The sequence below is a fragment of the Bos taurus genome, chromosome 7 (assembly GCF_002263795.3).
Source record: "Bos taurus isolate L1 Dominette 01449 registration number 42190680 breed Hereford chromosome 7, ARS-UCD2.0, whole genome shotgun sequence".
NCBI classification, from domain to species: Eukaryota; Metazoa; Chordata; class Mammalia; order Artiodactyla; family Bovidae; genus Bos; species Bos taurus.
This window is the reverse complement of record NC_037334.1, coordinates 43,970,287-43,987,137: the sequence shown is the minus strand read 5'-3', so window position 1 is coordinate 43,987,137 and position 16,851 is coordinate 43,970,287. Positions and strand designations below refer to the sequence as shown.

The following is a 16,851-nucleotide window of genomic DNA, read 5'->3' as shown; positions in this document are numbered from 1 at the left end:
TGTTCTGTGGCTCAGCTGCTTATTTTCTTGGTGATGAGATGTTCTCAAGTTGGATATATTCAAGTCTATTGATTTCTGTTTCAAGGACAGCACTCAGTGTTTTAGGAGACTTCTCCGGCCCTGAGTAGCCATAACCTTTTTGTGCACTTTATTTCCAAGGCCTTTCAGTCCTTGGGGTCTGGGAACGGACGCCTGTGTGGGGCTGGGGACCAGCTCTCCGAGAGCTTCCACATGGCCTGCTGACCCCCGCCTCTTGCAGATCTCGGGCACGGCACTGCCCCAGGCACCACCGACATCAAGCGGGAAGAGCAAGAGGACGAAGAGAACGTGGCAGCTGATACAGCCGAAGATGAGAAGAAGGACCTCAAGGCTCCACGCACCCGGTCCAGGTGCCGCTCTCCCCCACTCCCGCGGGCCCGCCACACACGTGCACAGGGCCTCCTGGGGGTGCACGTGCACATGCCTGGGATGCCCACTCCCGTGGCAGCGGCGGGTCCACGCCCAGCTCTGCCTCACTGTCTTCCTCTGGCCCCCGGCCCCATAGCCCAGACGAGGACGAGGACGACCTTCTCCCCCCAGAGCAGAAGGCTGAGCGGGAGAAGGAGCGCCGGGTGGCCAATAACGCACGGGAGCGGCTGCGGGTCCGAGACATCAATGAGGCTTTTAAGGAGCTGGGGCGCATGTGCCAGCTGCACCTCAACAGTGAGAAGCCCCAGACCAAACTGCTCATCCTGCACCAGGCCGTGTCGGTCATCCTGAACCTGGAGCAGCAGGTGCGAGGTCAGTGGGGGCGCGCTCCCTCCCCTCCGCTGCCCTCGCTCGCCCCCCTTTCCTGGAGCCCACCTCCCCTGCCTTGATCTTCCCTGCTATGACCTCCCCCTGCAGTGATGTCAACCCTTGCTATGAGCGCCCCCCTGCAGTGATGTCATCCCGTGACTTCCCTGCAGAGACCTGTCTGCTGCTGTGACATCACCCCCCCGCTGACTTTACTTTTCCTGCAGTGACCATCCCTCCCTCCGTGACCACTTCCCTGCTGTGACCATCGCCCCAGTGACCTTCCCCTGACAGTGACCACCCTCCCTGAAAGTGACTGTCACTGCAGTGACCACTCCCCCAGTGACCATACCCCACTCCTGATCTTGGCCCTCTGCCTGGCTTGGCCTCATTGTCCCCTCTGAGATGGGAAGAACAGACTCCAGATCCCTAGCCCTCTAGACCTGGGCACTTGGATGCAGAACTGTGTCCCCAGACCCCAGAGAACCCCCCACCTGCCCAGCCCTTCCTTCTCACGAAGCCCAGAGCTGGGCTGGCAGCAACTAGCGTCCCCTGGGTCCCACAGGCTTCTCTGTCGCTCTGAGCAGGCACTCTGGGCCATGAGAGCCCATCAGCCCCACCTGCAGGGGGGTTCACCCCCATCCCAAAGGCTGAGCGAGGATCTCAGGAAGGGACCACCTGTGACTCCCCGTCACAGCTGCCTCCTTAACTCCCCCACCCAACTCTTGCTGCCCTGTTAACCCTTTCTTTCCTGCAGTGCTGTCGCTTGGACTGGAGCTAGGGCCCTGGCCTGTTGCCCTCTGTCCCCTCAGCTCTGAGGTTTCCACGTCTCCATGGCGATGTGGGTGTCACGCTGTGTGTGTGTGTGTGTCCTCCCCCCAACCCCCCGCGCCTGCCTCTTTGCTCTCTGCCTCCCGTGCTCCCCCTCCCCCAGCCGCCCTCCTCACCTCGCACTTGCGCCCAAGCACTGGAGCACTGGATGCCAGGGCTATGGCCCAGGCCTTTCTTCCCCCATGGCCCCTGCCCGCCAGGACCTGAGGGAAGAAAGGGGACCTGAGGCCTGACTGTCAGTTTGGTCTGCGCGCTTGTCCTGGGCTCCGGCCGCTGCCGCCACCCACAGGGGTCACTTAGGCCTGAGGGGGCAGGGTGGGCAGGTAGAACAGGACCCCAAGCCACAAGGCGGGTGTTCTGAGTGAGACTGGCCTTGTGCCGGGAAGCAGGCAGCAATGGCTTGTGCAGCGCTCCCTGCTGCACAGCGGGGGCCTGAGCTGGGTGTGGACCACGTGGTCTCCAGGTGGCGAACTGAGCCCCTGTTACAGACTGGGAAGGGCTCGACACTGCATCCACCACACAGCTTTCACAGTGCAAGTACCTGGCTCCAGGGGCCTGCGGGCAGGACTCAGGGTGGCTGTCAGGCAGCCAGAGTCCAACATGGGGAGAGACATTTCTTGGGGCCCAGGGTGAGAGGTCTTGATGCTGTGAACCCCCCTTCTTCCAAGGGTCCCAGGCCCCTTGTGCTTGAGGTGGTCCAGCTAGGCCCAGCTCCATCATTCAGCAAACAACTGCTCTGAAGGGGAAGGTCGTCATCCCAGGAGGGGTTACGGGGCCTCCCCTGCTTCCTGGGCCATCCTGGGCACGGGGAGCAGGCAGGGGGCAAAGACTGCGCTCCAGCTCCCTGTCTACCGTGGGGTGGGGGTCGAGGCCCAGCCTGCAGCCAGGCACAGGGCGCCCTTGGAGCTTGGCCCAGAGCGTGTGCCCACACAGCCAGCGGGTGCCCTCCCCACGACCCAACCCGGGACTAATGGGGCCCCCGGTGCTGTGACTCAGCAGTACGGAGGAGGTGCTGTCCCTGGAGGAGAAAGACCTGAGGGACCGGGAGAGGCGCATGGCCAATAACGCGCGGGAGCGGGTGCGCGTGCGGGACATTAACGAGGCCTTCCGGGAGCTGGGGCGCATGTGCCAGCTGCACCTCAAGTCGGACAAGGCGCAGACCAAGCTGCTCATCCTGCAACAGGCCGTGCAGGTCATTCTGGGCCTGGAGCAGCAGGTGCGAGGTAGGCGCCCGGCCGCCCCGCCCCGCCCTCCCCACGGGTGGCGCTCCGCCCACTTTGCGGATCCCACCCCCCGCCCTGCCCACCGTGCGCCCCCCGCGGCCTTATGCGGATGGGCGGAGAAACGGAGGTGCACTTGTTCCTCGCTCCCTGGGGGACCCTCTCCCACAGTGCTCTCCCTTCCCCTTAGAGCGTAACCTGAACCCTAAAGCGGCCTGCTTGAAGCGCCGGGAAGAGGAGAAGGTATCGGGTGTGGTTGGAGACCCCCAGATGGTGCTGTCGGCTGCCCACCCCGGCCTGGGCGAGGCCCACAACCCTGCCGGGCACCTGTGACAGGAATGTCGCCCGGACAAGTGACCCCACCTCGGTCTTACCTGAGACGGTCACGCCGGACGCCAGATCCCCACCCCACGTCGCCCGAGGTCAACCTCGAGCCAGCATCGCCCCGGGCCCGGCCACCAGGTCTCCTACCGGATGGATCCTGAAACTGCGTCTAGGCCCTGCCGCTCAGGCCCGGGCCCAAAGGAGCATTTTTGTTTGTTTGTTTTTGGCAATAGAACCTGAAACCAGGCAAGAAAGCAAGCCAGAAATACATACTTTGTCAGAAAAGATAAAAAAAGATGCCTTAAGTTAAATGTGAGGTCAAACGTGTTGCTCGCGGGAGGGAGAAGCTGAGCGGAGCCAGCAGCGAGTCGTGCCTAAGCCTGATCGTTTTTTGGTTTTGTTTTTAAGGAACATAAAAGGAACCTTAGTTACGAGATTTTTTTATATATATATAAAACGTAGAAGAAAATTAGGATGTCTTTTTTTTTTAGCTTTTTTGCATATGTTTTGTAAGCAACAAATTTTTTTGTATAAAAGTCTCTTGTCTCTTGCTATTTCTGCTGCTGTTTCTAGAAATTAGCATTGCATTTCATTATCAACAAGGTTATTAAAAATTGTATTAACAAGACCCCAGGACTTCCCTGGCGGTCCAGTGGTTAAAATTCCATGCTCCCAATTCAGGGACATAGGTTCCATCCCTGGTCTGGTAACTGAGATCCCACGTGCAGTGGAGCATGGCAAAAAAAAAGACCTCATGTAGACCTGAGGTCTCCCATCCTCTCTGGGAGCTGCTGGTCCCAGGGGTGGTTGCTGCCATCTTGTTCCGGTTCTAACGTGGCGGGGGCTGTTCTCTAATATCTGCTGTCTGTGAAATGGTGGGTGGGCCTCACCCTGATGGGGAATCTCAGTGGAGACAGGGATGATCCCCGCTCAGAAGGTCAAGGTTCCTCCCCTGTAAGCAGCTCTGTCCCTCCCTCCCAAGGCCAGCCCTACACTGAGCCCCCAGCCTGTGGACCTTTCCAAGATAGGACTTTGTGAGAACCAGCATTCCTGGGCTCAGGGCCTGAACATTTTCATCTATTTGGCCAGGGGACCTGAGGCCCTGCTTCGAACTCTAGCACAAAAACCCCTGCTCCCCAAGTGGTTGTCCTGATGTGTGTGTGGGGGTGGGGTGGGGTGGTGAACAGGGTCCCTGCCTAGAAAGGCCCCTGGTCTGTGTGTCTGCAACCCTGGAGGGTGGGCTGCCCTCAGGCTCTTAAGTGCCAGCTCCCAAGCCTCCCCAGGTACCCTTCTCACCTGTGTTCAAGGGAGCTGATTGAACCTGGACTGCTGGGACCATCCCAGGCTTAAACTGAAAGTCCAAGATGGTCACTCTGTGTCACCTAGGCATGGAGTCAGGCCCAGTGGGATCTCACCTGCCCTCCCTTCTCTCCTGCACAGAGGCCTTATGGACCCCCAGGCTGGCTGTGGGCACCCCACACCACCAGCATCCCAGGCATCTACCCTAAGACTCTCACCCTCATTCCCCAAGCACTGGGGCTGCCTGGCCCCCAAGACTGGAATGCCCCTGTGGCTGGGTGTCCCATGAGAAGCTTGAGGAAACTCCAAGACCAGGATGGGTGGGATATCCCAGCTTGGGGGGCCCCACCTCGACTCCTGGGGTTCCTCTGGGCTCTCCTACCAAGACCAAGTCACACTCCTTGGTGACCCCCCTGGTCTGTGGGTCTTATCTATGGGGAAGCTGCCTCAGTTTCCCTCTGCAGCTCCCTGAGGCCCACAGATTTCTGAACTCTATCACATATATAATTTAAGTTTTATATGTTATATATATATATATAAAATGAGATTAACCCAGCCCTGGGAAAAAGCCTTGAGGGAGGGGGAAGAATCACAGTTACAGGAAAATTGTGCTCTGAGTGCCTCAGGATAACTTGACTTTTTTTTAAATGGAAAAAAAATTTAAGTAAAATAATTTTATACAACTCAACACAGCTGGCTGGATTCTTTTACTAGTGATCCTCTTTAAGAGTCGATTTGGCAACCTGTCCTGTACATAACAGCACTGTAGCAATAAATGACATTTTATGACAATACTTGGCTCTCCCTTGATCTTTCAGCTGTTGTGTGCTTACGGATGAAAAGGGGGGTGAGGAAGGTGATGCCCACTGGGATGCCTGAGCACACCCTGCCAAGGATGGCACCGGGCATACGTGCTCCAGGGATGGTGCCACTTCCTGTGTGCGCATGCATGGCTCCCAGAGCAGCTGAAACAGCTCCGCGCGGGTCGGCGGGGGGGGGTGGGGGGGGGGGGACAGGAACAGGGGACTTCAGGTGTGGCAGTCATGTTCCCTCCTGGCCCTTGCAGGAGGGTCCTTCTTGCCTCTTACCAGCTTCCAGGGGCCCGGGGTGTGCCTTGGTTTGCAGCCTCATCACCCTGATCACCACCTCTATTTCCAGGTGGCCTCTCCTTGTGGGTCTGTGTCCAGGTACCCCTCTTACCTGCCATTGCATTAGGGCTATAAAATTTCCAGCATGACCTCATCTTAATTAATCACATCTGCAGACCCCTTATTTCCACATAAGGTCCTGTTCACAGGTGGAGGGGGGTGGTGTCAAGACTTGAACAAGTCCTCAGGAGCACAATTCCACCCTCAACCCGTTTGACAGGGGGGTGGTGAGTAAGGTCAGTAAAAACACAGGCTGACCTGGACCTCAATGGGTAAATACACAGGTCCAAGTTGTATGTTTTAAGTGTATCTGTGACCCAAACCTCAGTAAAGTTGTAAAAAAGATGGATACACACGATGTGGTCCCTCCACACGTGGGAGCATCACTCAGTCCTGAAAAGGGCTGAAGCCCTGACACTTGCTACTACATGGACAGACCCTGAGAACACGATGCTCAGAGAAGACACAGGATACACAGGATGTGATTCCATTGATGGGAAATGTCCCAAACAGACAGATATACAGACAGAGAGTGGGGTCCTGGTTGTCAGGGCTGGGGGCAGGAGGATGGGGGGGATACTGATGGAGATGGGATTGCTTTGGGGGTGATGACAATGTTACAGAATTAGAGGTGATGGATACACAATCATATACTAAAGGCCACTGAATTCTACACTTTAAAATGGTTAAATGTATGTAATGTGAATTTAACATGAGAAAAGAGTTTGGTTTCCTGAGAGCCAAACGGGGATCCTAGATGGAACCCAGGGGCGGCTGGGAGTGGGGGTGGGGGGGCAACCATTCTTGCTTATTCACCATCTCTCTAGTCACAGAATCCTGGTATTCTATTTTGGGGATCCTCCTCCAATTTTAGCCCACATCCACAAATGAGAAGGGCCGGCTCTTGTTTCCACAACATGCTAGTAAGGACCAGCTTTGGGGCATTTTCTGAGATTATTGGGAAAGAGGTGCTATCTTCCTACAAGGACTGCTGGAATGTCAACCCAGAGTTTCTATGTCAACCAGGAGTTTCTGAGTGCCTCTGCTCAGAGAGAGTTCACCAGAGAGTAACACAGAGGAAAGCTGGGGTTGAGAGATGGAGAGCAAACATGTAATGATTTTGCTAGACTCGATGCAGCTGAGCCTGAAGCCACCCAACATGCCTTTTATTTCCTCTTAATCTGATTTTTGTTTATCACTTGAAATAAAAAAGCATTCTGCCCCCTGAGCTGAAGAGCATTAAGCACAAGGAGCAACATGGCAGAGCTTCAGAAACTGCTGGATTCAGGACCTGCAGCCCCAAGTCCTCTATGGCCATGTCTGCTCATCTTTTCTAATCTGTCTCAGATTCTACAATCTTCAGGGTGGCCCCTCCATCCCACTTTTTAGGTTTTCCATCAAGGACAGAACTTATTTCAGGTCCTCTCTGATCCCAACGTAAGAAATCCTAGGGCCTCTGGAAAGGCAGAGAAACTATGTTCAACTCAGTAGCAACGAGCATCAGTCGTGCCCAGACCGTGGTCTCTAACCAACCCTTTGGTCAGCGGCCAGGGGCCGGTTTGAGGCTAAAGTCTCAGGAGGTGCCCAGGGCGGATCCCAGGAGGATGGGCTGGGCTGGCCAGACAAACTCCACGGTGTCCAGTCCGCATCTCCAAGCGTACATTCGCTGCTGGAGCCCCAGAATGACGAGGACTCACCTGTCCTGGGTCCACCAGCTAAAAGGTGGTATTAATGCACACAGAGCGAGGAGCCAGGCCTCCCTCTGCTGCTGGAATGAGGAATATCTCCCAAACGAAACGTGCAAACAATTTTGGACAAGTCTCCGAGCAACACACAACTTAGTGCCTGCAAACCGAGGCTACAGGAAGCACTATCATCTAGCCAAGGTGTCACACGCAGCGAGTCCAGTGACAACACCCAATTCCTTCAAAAGAGAGTTCAAATCGCCACCCTTCCCCTCTGTGCGACTCTGGACGAGTCCCTTCCCCGTCAGGTCTCAGTTTCTTTAACTAAAAGTAAAGTTCTAGCACCTAACTGGGACACAAACCCACAAGACGCCGCGGATTGCGGGTTGTGCACTTTCCGGACGCTCTGCCAGCCAGAGGCTGAGCCAGCTTTGCGCATCACGTGATCACAAGGCCCGGCCTCCAGGGCCCGCCCATTCCAGTCTGAGTTCGTCAGACCGTTCCCGGAAGTTAGTGTAAATAGCTTGCGAATCTGCGTGCGCCGCGGCGGCAGTCTCAAGGTCTCCCACTGCCGGCCCTCTCTGGAGGGGACGGGGCGGGGCCTCTCTGCGGGCCTGCGCGCTGCGGCTAGCGCGCTTGCGCAGTGAGCCCGAATCGTCAGGGCCAGGGTCACCCTGAGCAGGGAAAGCACCGCGATGCTGACCAGGTTCCTGGGCCCGCGCTATCGCCAGCTGGCCAGAAACTGGTGAGGACGTAGCCCCCGCCCCAGAGCCCCTTGTCCTTTCGGGTCCCAGATGGGGAAACTGAGGCACGGAACGGCTGCGTGACCTCCCCGCGCACATTCGTGTGGCCGGCGCCCGACCCGCTCCACCTGGGGGCCGCGATGGTGCCCACCCAGTCCGCGCCCAGCGCCCCCGCTCAGCTCCTGGAGCCTGAAACTGACCCTGTGCGCTCTTGGCTTTGCTTCTGCCTGACGTTGCTGTGAAGCCGACATTTGTATCTGTCCCTGCTCCCCGTGGGAGACGGGTGGAATGGGTGTGGCCCCACGTGGCAGCGGGATCGAGGAACCCACAACGTGGGGCGCTGAGAAACAGGGGCCTGTACTCGGCAGTCGTGTCCTCGAGCCCTGGCAAGGAGAGTGACAAGTGGGGAATGTCCCTGGACGGCGGCGCTGCTAGGGACCTTCGGGTGGACAGTGACAGTGGCGCTTTATAATTGAGGCAACTCAGGCCGAAAGGCGGTCCCTGGCGTTGGGTGGGACCACCAGAGACCCCTACCGCCCCTCCCCCGGGGCAGCTTGAGCCCTCGAGCACCGTCTATCTGTCCCTGTCTGCCTTGATCAGAGCAGCGACACCCTCATCCAGGGTTTCATTCAGTTGGCAGCACCCACTGAGCACCAACCAGTGTGTGGGCTCACCTAGCACTGCGTTGGGTGCTAGAGACAGAGATAAACAGAACCTTCCAGACTGACGCTGTAGTCCTTGGGCAAGGAGAAACTAAAATGGTATGATACGCGACATGAGATTGATGTAAAATATTAAAGGGGATGGGTGCAGCCTTGCACTCTACACTGGCTTCCGGAGGCAGGGAAGCAGGACTCACCGCCAGGAGGCACTGTGCCGTTGTGTCTCAGATTCGGAGCATCCATGCTCACCAGCTGGAGACCCTGCACTTAGCCCCTCTCAGAGCCCTGGTGTCTTCCGGTGAGAAAGTGGAGAGGTGGTGAGGGTGTAAGGAAGGCCCACGAGGGACTCTCAGCAGCATCACCTTGGGTGCCCTTTGGAGGTCAGGTGCGTTGCCACCTCCCTCTGTGAGCATCCACAGGCCCCAAGGCCAATGCCCAGGACAGTGGGGTCGAGGGCAGGTGGCTCTGATTCTGTTGTTCAGTTGCTAAGTCGTGAACTCTTTGCAACCCCATGGGCTGCAGCACACCCAGGCTCCTCTGTTCTCCACTGTCTTCTGGCGTTTGATCAAACTCATGTCCATTGAGGTGGTGATGAAACCATCTCATCCTTGGCTGCCCCCTTCTCCTTTTGCCTTCAACCTTTCCCAGCATCAGGGTCTCTTCCAGTGAGTCAAGTCTTCACATCAAATGGCCAGAGTCAGTCCTTCCAATGAATGCTCAGGGTTGATTTCCTTTAGAATTGACTGGTTTGATCTCCTTGCATTCCAAAGGACTCTCAAGAGTCTTCTCCAGCACCACAGTTCAAAAGCATCAGTTCTTCAGCACTCAGCCTTCTTTATGGTCCAACGCTCACATCCATACATGACTACTGGAAAAACCATAGGTTTGATTATATGGACCTTTGTTGGCAAAGCGAGGGCTCTGCTTTTTAATATGCTATCTAGGCTTGTCATAGCTTTCCTTCCAAGGATCATGTGTCTTAAATTTCATGCCTGCAGTCACCATCCGCAGTGATTTACCCCTCTCCATATTTTATTAGGGGTGTGACTGGGTCCTGCTGACACTCAAAGGAAGGGGTATACAAGCCAGGAGGTGGGACTCTTGGGGACGTCCTTGACCATGCCCATTGCTGGATGTAAATGTGGGGTGTGGTAGTCTTGGAGCCCCTGCTGTGGCTCTGAACCCAGCGGAGTGCAGAGTGTGTGTGTCTCAGGGACGTGGCTTGCCATCTCTGTGCCATGGTCTCATCAGTAGGACAGGTCCCTGACAACTCTCACCTCAGTCCGTTGGCTGTCTCGGGGATGGACCTGCTGTAAACTGCATTCGTTAATGTGTCTACCTGCAAGCTTTTTCTATCCTTATGGTTATAAGCTTGGGCTTGGGCTTTTCTTAGCAGAATTCCTCAAATAAAACCTTAAGCAGATCTTGATATGAAAGCAGATGGGAATAGCCTTGCCTCGGGGTCATCAGCAGGATGTGTCCTGCCCACACTTGGGGCAGGGCCAGGTGCAAGGCAGACACCTGATGAACAGCTGTGTGGGAGGGGCGCTGAGGCCTGACCCCTGCTGTCCTTGTAGGGTCCCCACGGCGAGCCTGTGGGGCGCTGTGGGTGCCGTGGGGCTGGTATGGGCCACTGACTGGCGGCTGATTCTGGACTGGGTGCCCTACATCAACGGCAAGTTCAAGAAGGATGACTAGACTCACAACCTCAGGCCCCTCTGGTGAGTTTCAGCAGCAGTCAGTGGGGGTAGCCTGGGATCCCTGAGCGGCAGAACAGAACTGCCTGCAGGTCCAGGGCTGGGGCGGCAGGTGTGGGGGGGCTCACCTGAACAACCCTGCCTAAGGGCAGGGCCCTGCGCAAGCCTCCTGCCTGGTAGTACAGAGCTACAGATGGCAACCTGGGTCTATGGGGTGGGCGTGGCCCCTTGGGGCTCCATCCTGGAGCCTCAGCCTGCCTGGGTCTGGTCGGGGTGGAGGGATGACCATCTCACAGATGGGAAAGCGCCTGGCAGTGGCGTCTGCTCACCCTGCTCTGTCCCTCCTCCAGATGTCTGCTGTGCTGCCTCCTGCCATCTGCATCTGGAACTGCCCAGGCTCTCTGGATGGACTCTAGGAAGTCCCTGGCACGAGTTCATTTCCTCTTTTGGTGGAAATAACTTTTGTGTGTGGACACACAGCATTAAACCTCACTCTGAAACCTGCCCGCCTGCACGTGCTCATGCTGGGGTGTGGTGACCTGGGGATCCCTTCAGCGCCAGAACTGCACAGGTCTGGGGTTCCCAGGGGCTGGCAGACATGGTTTGATCATTTCAGATGTGTGGTGGGTGATACTTGCATGGTGTTTTTAATCTCTTGCTGCCTAAACATTACTCATGACTTGGTGCCTTAGGACAAATGTTACCTCACAGTGAGAGTTTGAGAGTGATCTGTCTGAGGGGTGCTGGCTGAGGGTCCCTCACGAAGTTGCAACAGAGGCATCGGCTTCATGGTGGGGGTGGGGGTGGGCAGGTGTTGGGGCTTCCGCAAGGCCCCCTCAGATGGCTACTCCCCATGTGGGCCTCTCAGGTGAGACTTGAGCCTCCTTACTATATGGTGGGCAAGGTTGGGGGAGTTGCCTTTTACAAGCCTCTCAGAAGTCTCAGGCCATCTCCTCCACATCTCATTCAGGGGGAGACTCTGTCTTGAAGGGAGGCACCTGAGAACCTATCTGTATAGGCACAGATACAAACATGAGCAGGTGCAGGAGGATGGACTGTTTAACACCTGCCAAGTCCCGGAGGAGGCTAGAAACATCCTCTCTGTGAAAACAGCCATCTCATGACTCTGCCTGCGCTGCCACCACAGAACAGAGGCCCAGCCGCCGAGGCTGCAGTGAACCTCTCCTGGTTCTGGAGGCTGCAGCCTGAGCTCACTTCTGGAGGCTTGGTTCCTGGTTCAGCCGCCTCCTCACCACGTCCTCATGTGGCCTTTCCTTGATCTGAGAGCGGGGAGCTCTCTGGGGACTCTGGACACACTGCCTCTAGGAGATCAGGGCTGCACCCTTTTGACTTCATTTAACCTTGACGGTGTTCTTGGGGGCCCGTCGGCAGATGCAGCCACACTGGGGGGTTGGGGTGTCAATACACACACACATTTCAGGGAGACATGCTGACACATACTTTGAGTCCAGAGCAGCTTCACACATTTTAACACAAGGAGTGGCGTGTGCTACATACTTTGTGCACCAGCCTTTTTCACCTACTGTTTATTTCCTGGAGGCCAGGGCGCTTCAGAAGGAACCCAGCTTCATCATGAAAAAGTCTACAGATAATAACTGCTGGAGAGGTGTAGAGAAAAGGCAACCCTCCCATACTGACAGTGGGAATGTGAACTGGTTCAGCCATGGTGGAGAGTGGTTACGGAGGTTCCTTAAGAAACCAAAAGTGGAACTACCATGGGATCCTGCAGTCCCACTCCTGGGCATATATCTGGAAAAGATGAAAACACTCATTTGAAAAGATGCATGGATCCCAATGTTCACAGCAGCACTATTCACAATAGCCAAGACATGGAAGCAACCTACATGTCCATCAACAGATGAATGGGTAATGTGGTGTATATACAATGGGATATTATTCAGCCATTAAAAGGATGAAGTATTGCAGCAACGTGGATGGGCCTAGAGATTTTCATAAGTAAAATAAAACATAAAAATACAAATCTATAGTATTGCTTATATGTGGAATCTTTAAAAAATGATACAAAAAAACTTATTATGAAATAGGCTCACAGACATAGGAAACAAACTTTATGGTTACCAAAAGAGAAGGGCGGGAGGGAGGAATAAATTAAGAGTTTGGGATTAACATACACACACTGCTGCTGCTGCTGCTGCTGCTAAGTCGCTTCAGTCATGTCCAACTCTGCGACCCCATAGACGGCAGCCCACCAGGCTCCCCCGTCCCTGGGATTCTCCAGGCAAGAATACTGGAGTGGGTTGCCATTTCCTTCTGCAATGCATGAAAGTGAAGCTACTCAGTTGTGTCCAACTCCTAGCGACCCCATGGAGTGCAGCCTACCAGGCTCCTCCATCCATGGGATTTTCCAGGCAAGAGTACTGGAGTGGGGTGCCATTGCCTTCTTCAATACACACACTGCTATATATGAAAGAAACAAGGACCTACTGTATAGCACAGGGAACTACATTCAACACTTTATAATAAACCATAATGAAAAAGAATATATACGTGCATGTGTATAACTGAATCACTTTGCTATACACCGGAAACTACCACAACATTATAAATCAACTATACTTCAATTAAAACCCACACTGCATCCACAGTTTTTAAACAGCTGCCTGGTACCAACGTTTATTAATGAGTCTACTGCATGCACCCTCAGTTGCTTTTGTGGTGTCCCACTCTTTGTGATCCCAGGGGCTGTAGCCCACCAGGCTCCTTGTCCATGAGGATTTTCCAGACAATACTGGAGTGGGTTGCCATGCACTCCTCCAGGAGATCTTCCCAACCCAGGGATCAAACCTGCATCTCTTATGTCTCCTGCATTGGCAGGTGCGTTCTTTACCACTAGCGCCACCTAGGAAGCTCAACCAGTCTGCTGCTGCTAAGTTGCTTCAGTCCTGTCCGACTCTTTGAGACCCCATGGACTATACAGTCCGTGGAATTCTCCAGAATACTGGAGTGGGTAGCCTTTCCCTTCTCCAGGGGATCTTCCCAACCCAGGGATCGAACCCAGGTCTCCCACATTGCAGGCAGATTCTTTACCAGCTGAGCCACAAGAGAAGCCCAAGAATACGGGAGTGGGTAGCCTATCCCTTCTCCAAAGGATCTTCCTGACCCAGGAATCAAACCGGGATCTCCTGATTGCAGATGGATTCTTTACCAACTGAGCTGTGAGGGAAGAGTGAGACATTCTGTTCCTGTCATCTACCATTATAACTATCTGTGGAGTGATGTGATTTCAGACATCACCTAAATCTCTGTATTTAATAGATATCACTTGAGTACCTATAAGTGATGGATTATGAGACAAGTTACACTTCATTTTTTTTTAACAATTTCTAACTCGCAGGTGTGGACAGTCCCATAGGCCCCATCAAAGCCTGAGACAAAAGGAAATGTGAATGTGCCATACATGAGTTTTTATGTATTTTCATGATGGTTAATAGTTTTAATGAAAATATCAGAGTTTCCTCCTGTGAAAGCCAAAAAAGTAAAATTCTAATAAATGCAGGTTTGGATTAAGTACAACATTTAGGCTAACTTTTTCAACCACTTTAATATTCCAGGAGAGGAAAATAAACCATCAAAAACTATATAAAAACATATAAAGGGCATATCTTCCTCATTTTGTCTCAGACTTTAAAATAGCACTGTTCAATCTGTATTTAAAATTTTGACATTTTGTATATAAACATTTCCTACAATTCAATAACAACAGAAACAATCCAATTGAAAAATAGGCAGAAGTCCTAAATAGGTATTTCTCCAAAGATGGCCAATAAGCACATGAAAAGATGTTCAACATCACTAATTATTAGAGAAATGAAAATCACAACAATAGTGAGGTACCACTTCACACCAGTCAGAATGGCCATCATTAGAAAACTCTACAGCTAATAAATGCTGGAGAGGGTGTGGAAACAGGAACCCTCCTATGCTGTTGGTGGGACTGTAAATGGGTGCAGCCACTATGGAAAACAGTATGGAGGTTCCTTATAAAACCAAAAATAGGGACTTCCCTGGTGGTCCAGTGGTTAGGACTCTTGTGTTTTCACTACCAAGTGCCCAGATCTGATCCTTGGTTGGGGATCTAAAATCCCCAAGCCCATGGTGTGGCCAAAAAAAAAAAAAGAGTTGTCATATGATCCAGTAATCCCACTCCTGGGCATATACCAAAAACTATAATTCGAAAAGATACATCCATCCTATGTTCAAAGCAGCACTATTTACAACAGCCAAGACATGGAAGCAACCTAGGTGTCCATCAGCAGAGGAATGGATAAAGAAGATGTGATACACACACACACATACACACATACACAAAGGAACATCAGCCATCAAAAAGAAATAATACCACTTGCAGCTACATGGATGCAACCAGAGATGAGCATAATAAGCAAAATAAGTCAGAAAGAGAAAGACAAATACCATATGATGTCACTTAATATGTGGAATCTAAAATATGACACAAAGGAACATATCTTTGAAACAGAAACAGACTCCAAGACATAGAGAACAGAACTGTGGTTGCCAGGGCGAGAGGGAGTGGGGAGGGAAGGACTGGGAGTTTTTGGGACAAGCAGACGCAAACTATTATATATAGGATGGATAAACAACAAGATCCTACTGTATAGCAGAGAGAACTCTATTCAACATCCCATGATAAACCATCATGGAAAAGAATATGAAAAAGAATATATCTACATATAACTGAGTGTGCAGTATAACTACATGTAACTGTGCTGTGCAGCATAAACACACTATAAATCAACTATACTTCAGTAAAAAATCTTGACATTTTGTTCATCAAGGATTTTTTCATTTTGAAATGTTAAAATAGTACATTAAGTGCCATTAATCTTGACGTTTTTGGTGCTCACTAAATTTTCTCCCTGAGGTGAGTGCCACGCATACCTTGTATCAGCTTGCAGGAACCCCTGGCTGGGGATGTCTGTAGTCATCATGACTGGGGGGTCCTCCTGGCATGAGTCAGGACAGTGGGGGCAGGGATGCTGCTCCATACCCCACAGTGCCTGGGACAGCCCCTCCATGGTAGCAGATGCAGGGGAGTGAGACCCTGCCTCTGAAAGGCTTTCCAAGGTCCTCATGTGGTTTAAGCCTCCTGGTTTGATTTCTACCTTTCACCTTGTGGAAATGGGCAGAAGAGGGTGTCTGCTCAGGGACTGGGCCAGTAGGCCAAGGCAAACAGAGTTTATTTCAGAGAGCCAGCGCCCACCCAACAGAAGAGTTGGCCAGCCCCTGTCCCTCTCATGCAGTGTTCCTGGCCTTTCCCCTCGGCATCTGCCACCAGCACCCTGGGTCAGCCACCCTCCTGATCAGGCCTCTGGGGCAGTCCCTCAAGGACAATCCCAGGGGCCTGGCTCAGGCCAAGTAGCACCCACAGGCCCACTATCTATGCTCTGGGGTCAGCTTCCCTGAGAGGCAAGAGACTGGCGGGGGCTGGTTCTTGATGTCAGATGCTGTGATCTGACACTACACACCTGTTGTGTGCGACTGGCAAAACCCACAGACTAACACTGGAAGGTGTGGAAAGATCAGAGCCTTTGTTCACTCCCGGTGGGAAACAGAAAGGGCACAGCCACAGTGAACAAGAGCCTGGCTGCTCCTCCAAAAATTAAACAAAGGGCCAGTAGGCACATGAAAAATGCTCAGCATGATCAATCATCAGAGAAACACCAATCAAAACCACAATGAGGTATCACCTCACCACTGTCCCAATGGCTATCATCAAAAAGTCTGCCAATAATAACATGCTGGTGAGGATGTGGAGAAAAGGGAACTCTACTGCCTTGTTGGTAGGGATGTAAATTGGTGCGGCCACTGTGGAGAACAGCAGGGAGGTTCCTCTGAAAACTAAAAATAGTACTACCATAAGATCCAGCAATTCCACTCCTGGGTATATATCAAAAAACAAAACAAAAATAAAAATAGTAATTCAAAAATATACAAGCACCCCAGTGTTCAGAGCAGCACTATTTACTGCTCTGGCTGTTTACAACAGCCAAGGCATGGAAACAACCTAAATGTCCATTGACAGATGAATGGATAATAAAGATGTGGTATATATGGATGTCTGTGTGTGTGTGTGTGTGTGTATCAATACAATGGAATACTACTCAGCCATAAAAAATAACAAAATTCAGTCAGATGAAGAAAGTAACTGTATGCTATCTCACATCGGAGGAATCTAAAAATACTAGCAAACTAGTGAATATAACTAAAAAGAAGAAAACTCACATATAGAGAGAGAGAACAAACTAGTGGTTGCCAGAGGGAGCAGGAGCAATATACAGGCAGGGGAGTGGGAGGTACAAACTGTTGGGTATAGATGTACCAACATCTATACCCAAAGATGTAAGGCTCAAAGATGTACTGCACAAAAGGGGAATACACCCGATATTTGGTAATAACTGCAAAAGC

General features: G+C 52.6%; 2 protein-coding genes across 12 annotated transcripts in view; both read left to right on the top strand.

Moving 5' to 3' along the window:
• The window catches only part of TCF3 (transcription factor 3), a 33,082-nt gene extending 27,840 nt beyond the window's left edge, over positions 1–5,242 (top strand). For 2 of the 11 annotated variants that reach the window (XM_010807251.3, XM_005209298.4), the window contains exons 17-19: positions 260–389; positions 545–780; positions 3,016–5,242. In XM_010807251.3, coding sequence (XP_010805553.1) covers positions 260–389; positions 545–780; positions 3,016–3,158 — 509 coding nt within the window. In that variant the 3' untranslated portion in view covers positions 3,159–5,242. Of the gene's footprint in view, positions 1–259; positions 390–544; positions 781–2,601; positions 2,829–3,015 lie in introns of those variants that run through there. The other 9 variants (XM_005209299.5, XM_005209300.4, NM_001192698.1 and 6 more) reach the window with 9 other exon arrangements.
• Positions 5,243–7,959: 2,717 nt separating this feature from the next.
• On the top strand, positions 7,960–10,880 carry UQCR11 (ubiquinol-cytochrome c reductase, complex III subunit XI). Its single transcript, NM_174215.2, has 3 exons — positions 7,960–8,026; positions 10,264–10,407; positions 10,734–10,880. Exons 1-2 carry the CDS (start codon positions 7,977–7,979, stop codon positions 10,382–10,384), a joined length of 171 nt encoding a protein of 56 aa, NP_776640.1. The 5' UTR covers positions 7,960–7,976; the 3' UTR covers positions 10,385–10,407; positions 10,734–10,880.
• Positions 10,881–16,851: the final 5,971 nt, after the last annotated feature.

Coding starts and splice junctions, on each gene's coding strand:
- UQCR11 (NM_174215.2), top strand. CDS start 7,977: ATGCTGACCAGGTTCCTGGGCCCGCGCTATCGCCAGCTGGCCAGAAAC. Junction 8,027..10,263: donor CGCCAGCTGGCCAGAAACTG/GTGAGGACGTAG, acceptor CTGTCCTTGTAG/GGTCCCCACGGCGAGCCTGT.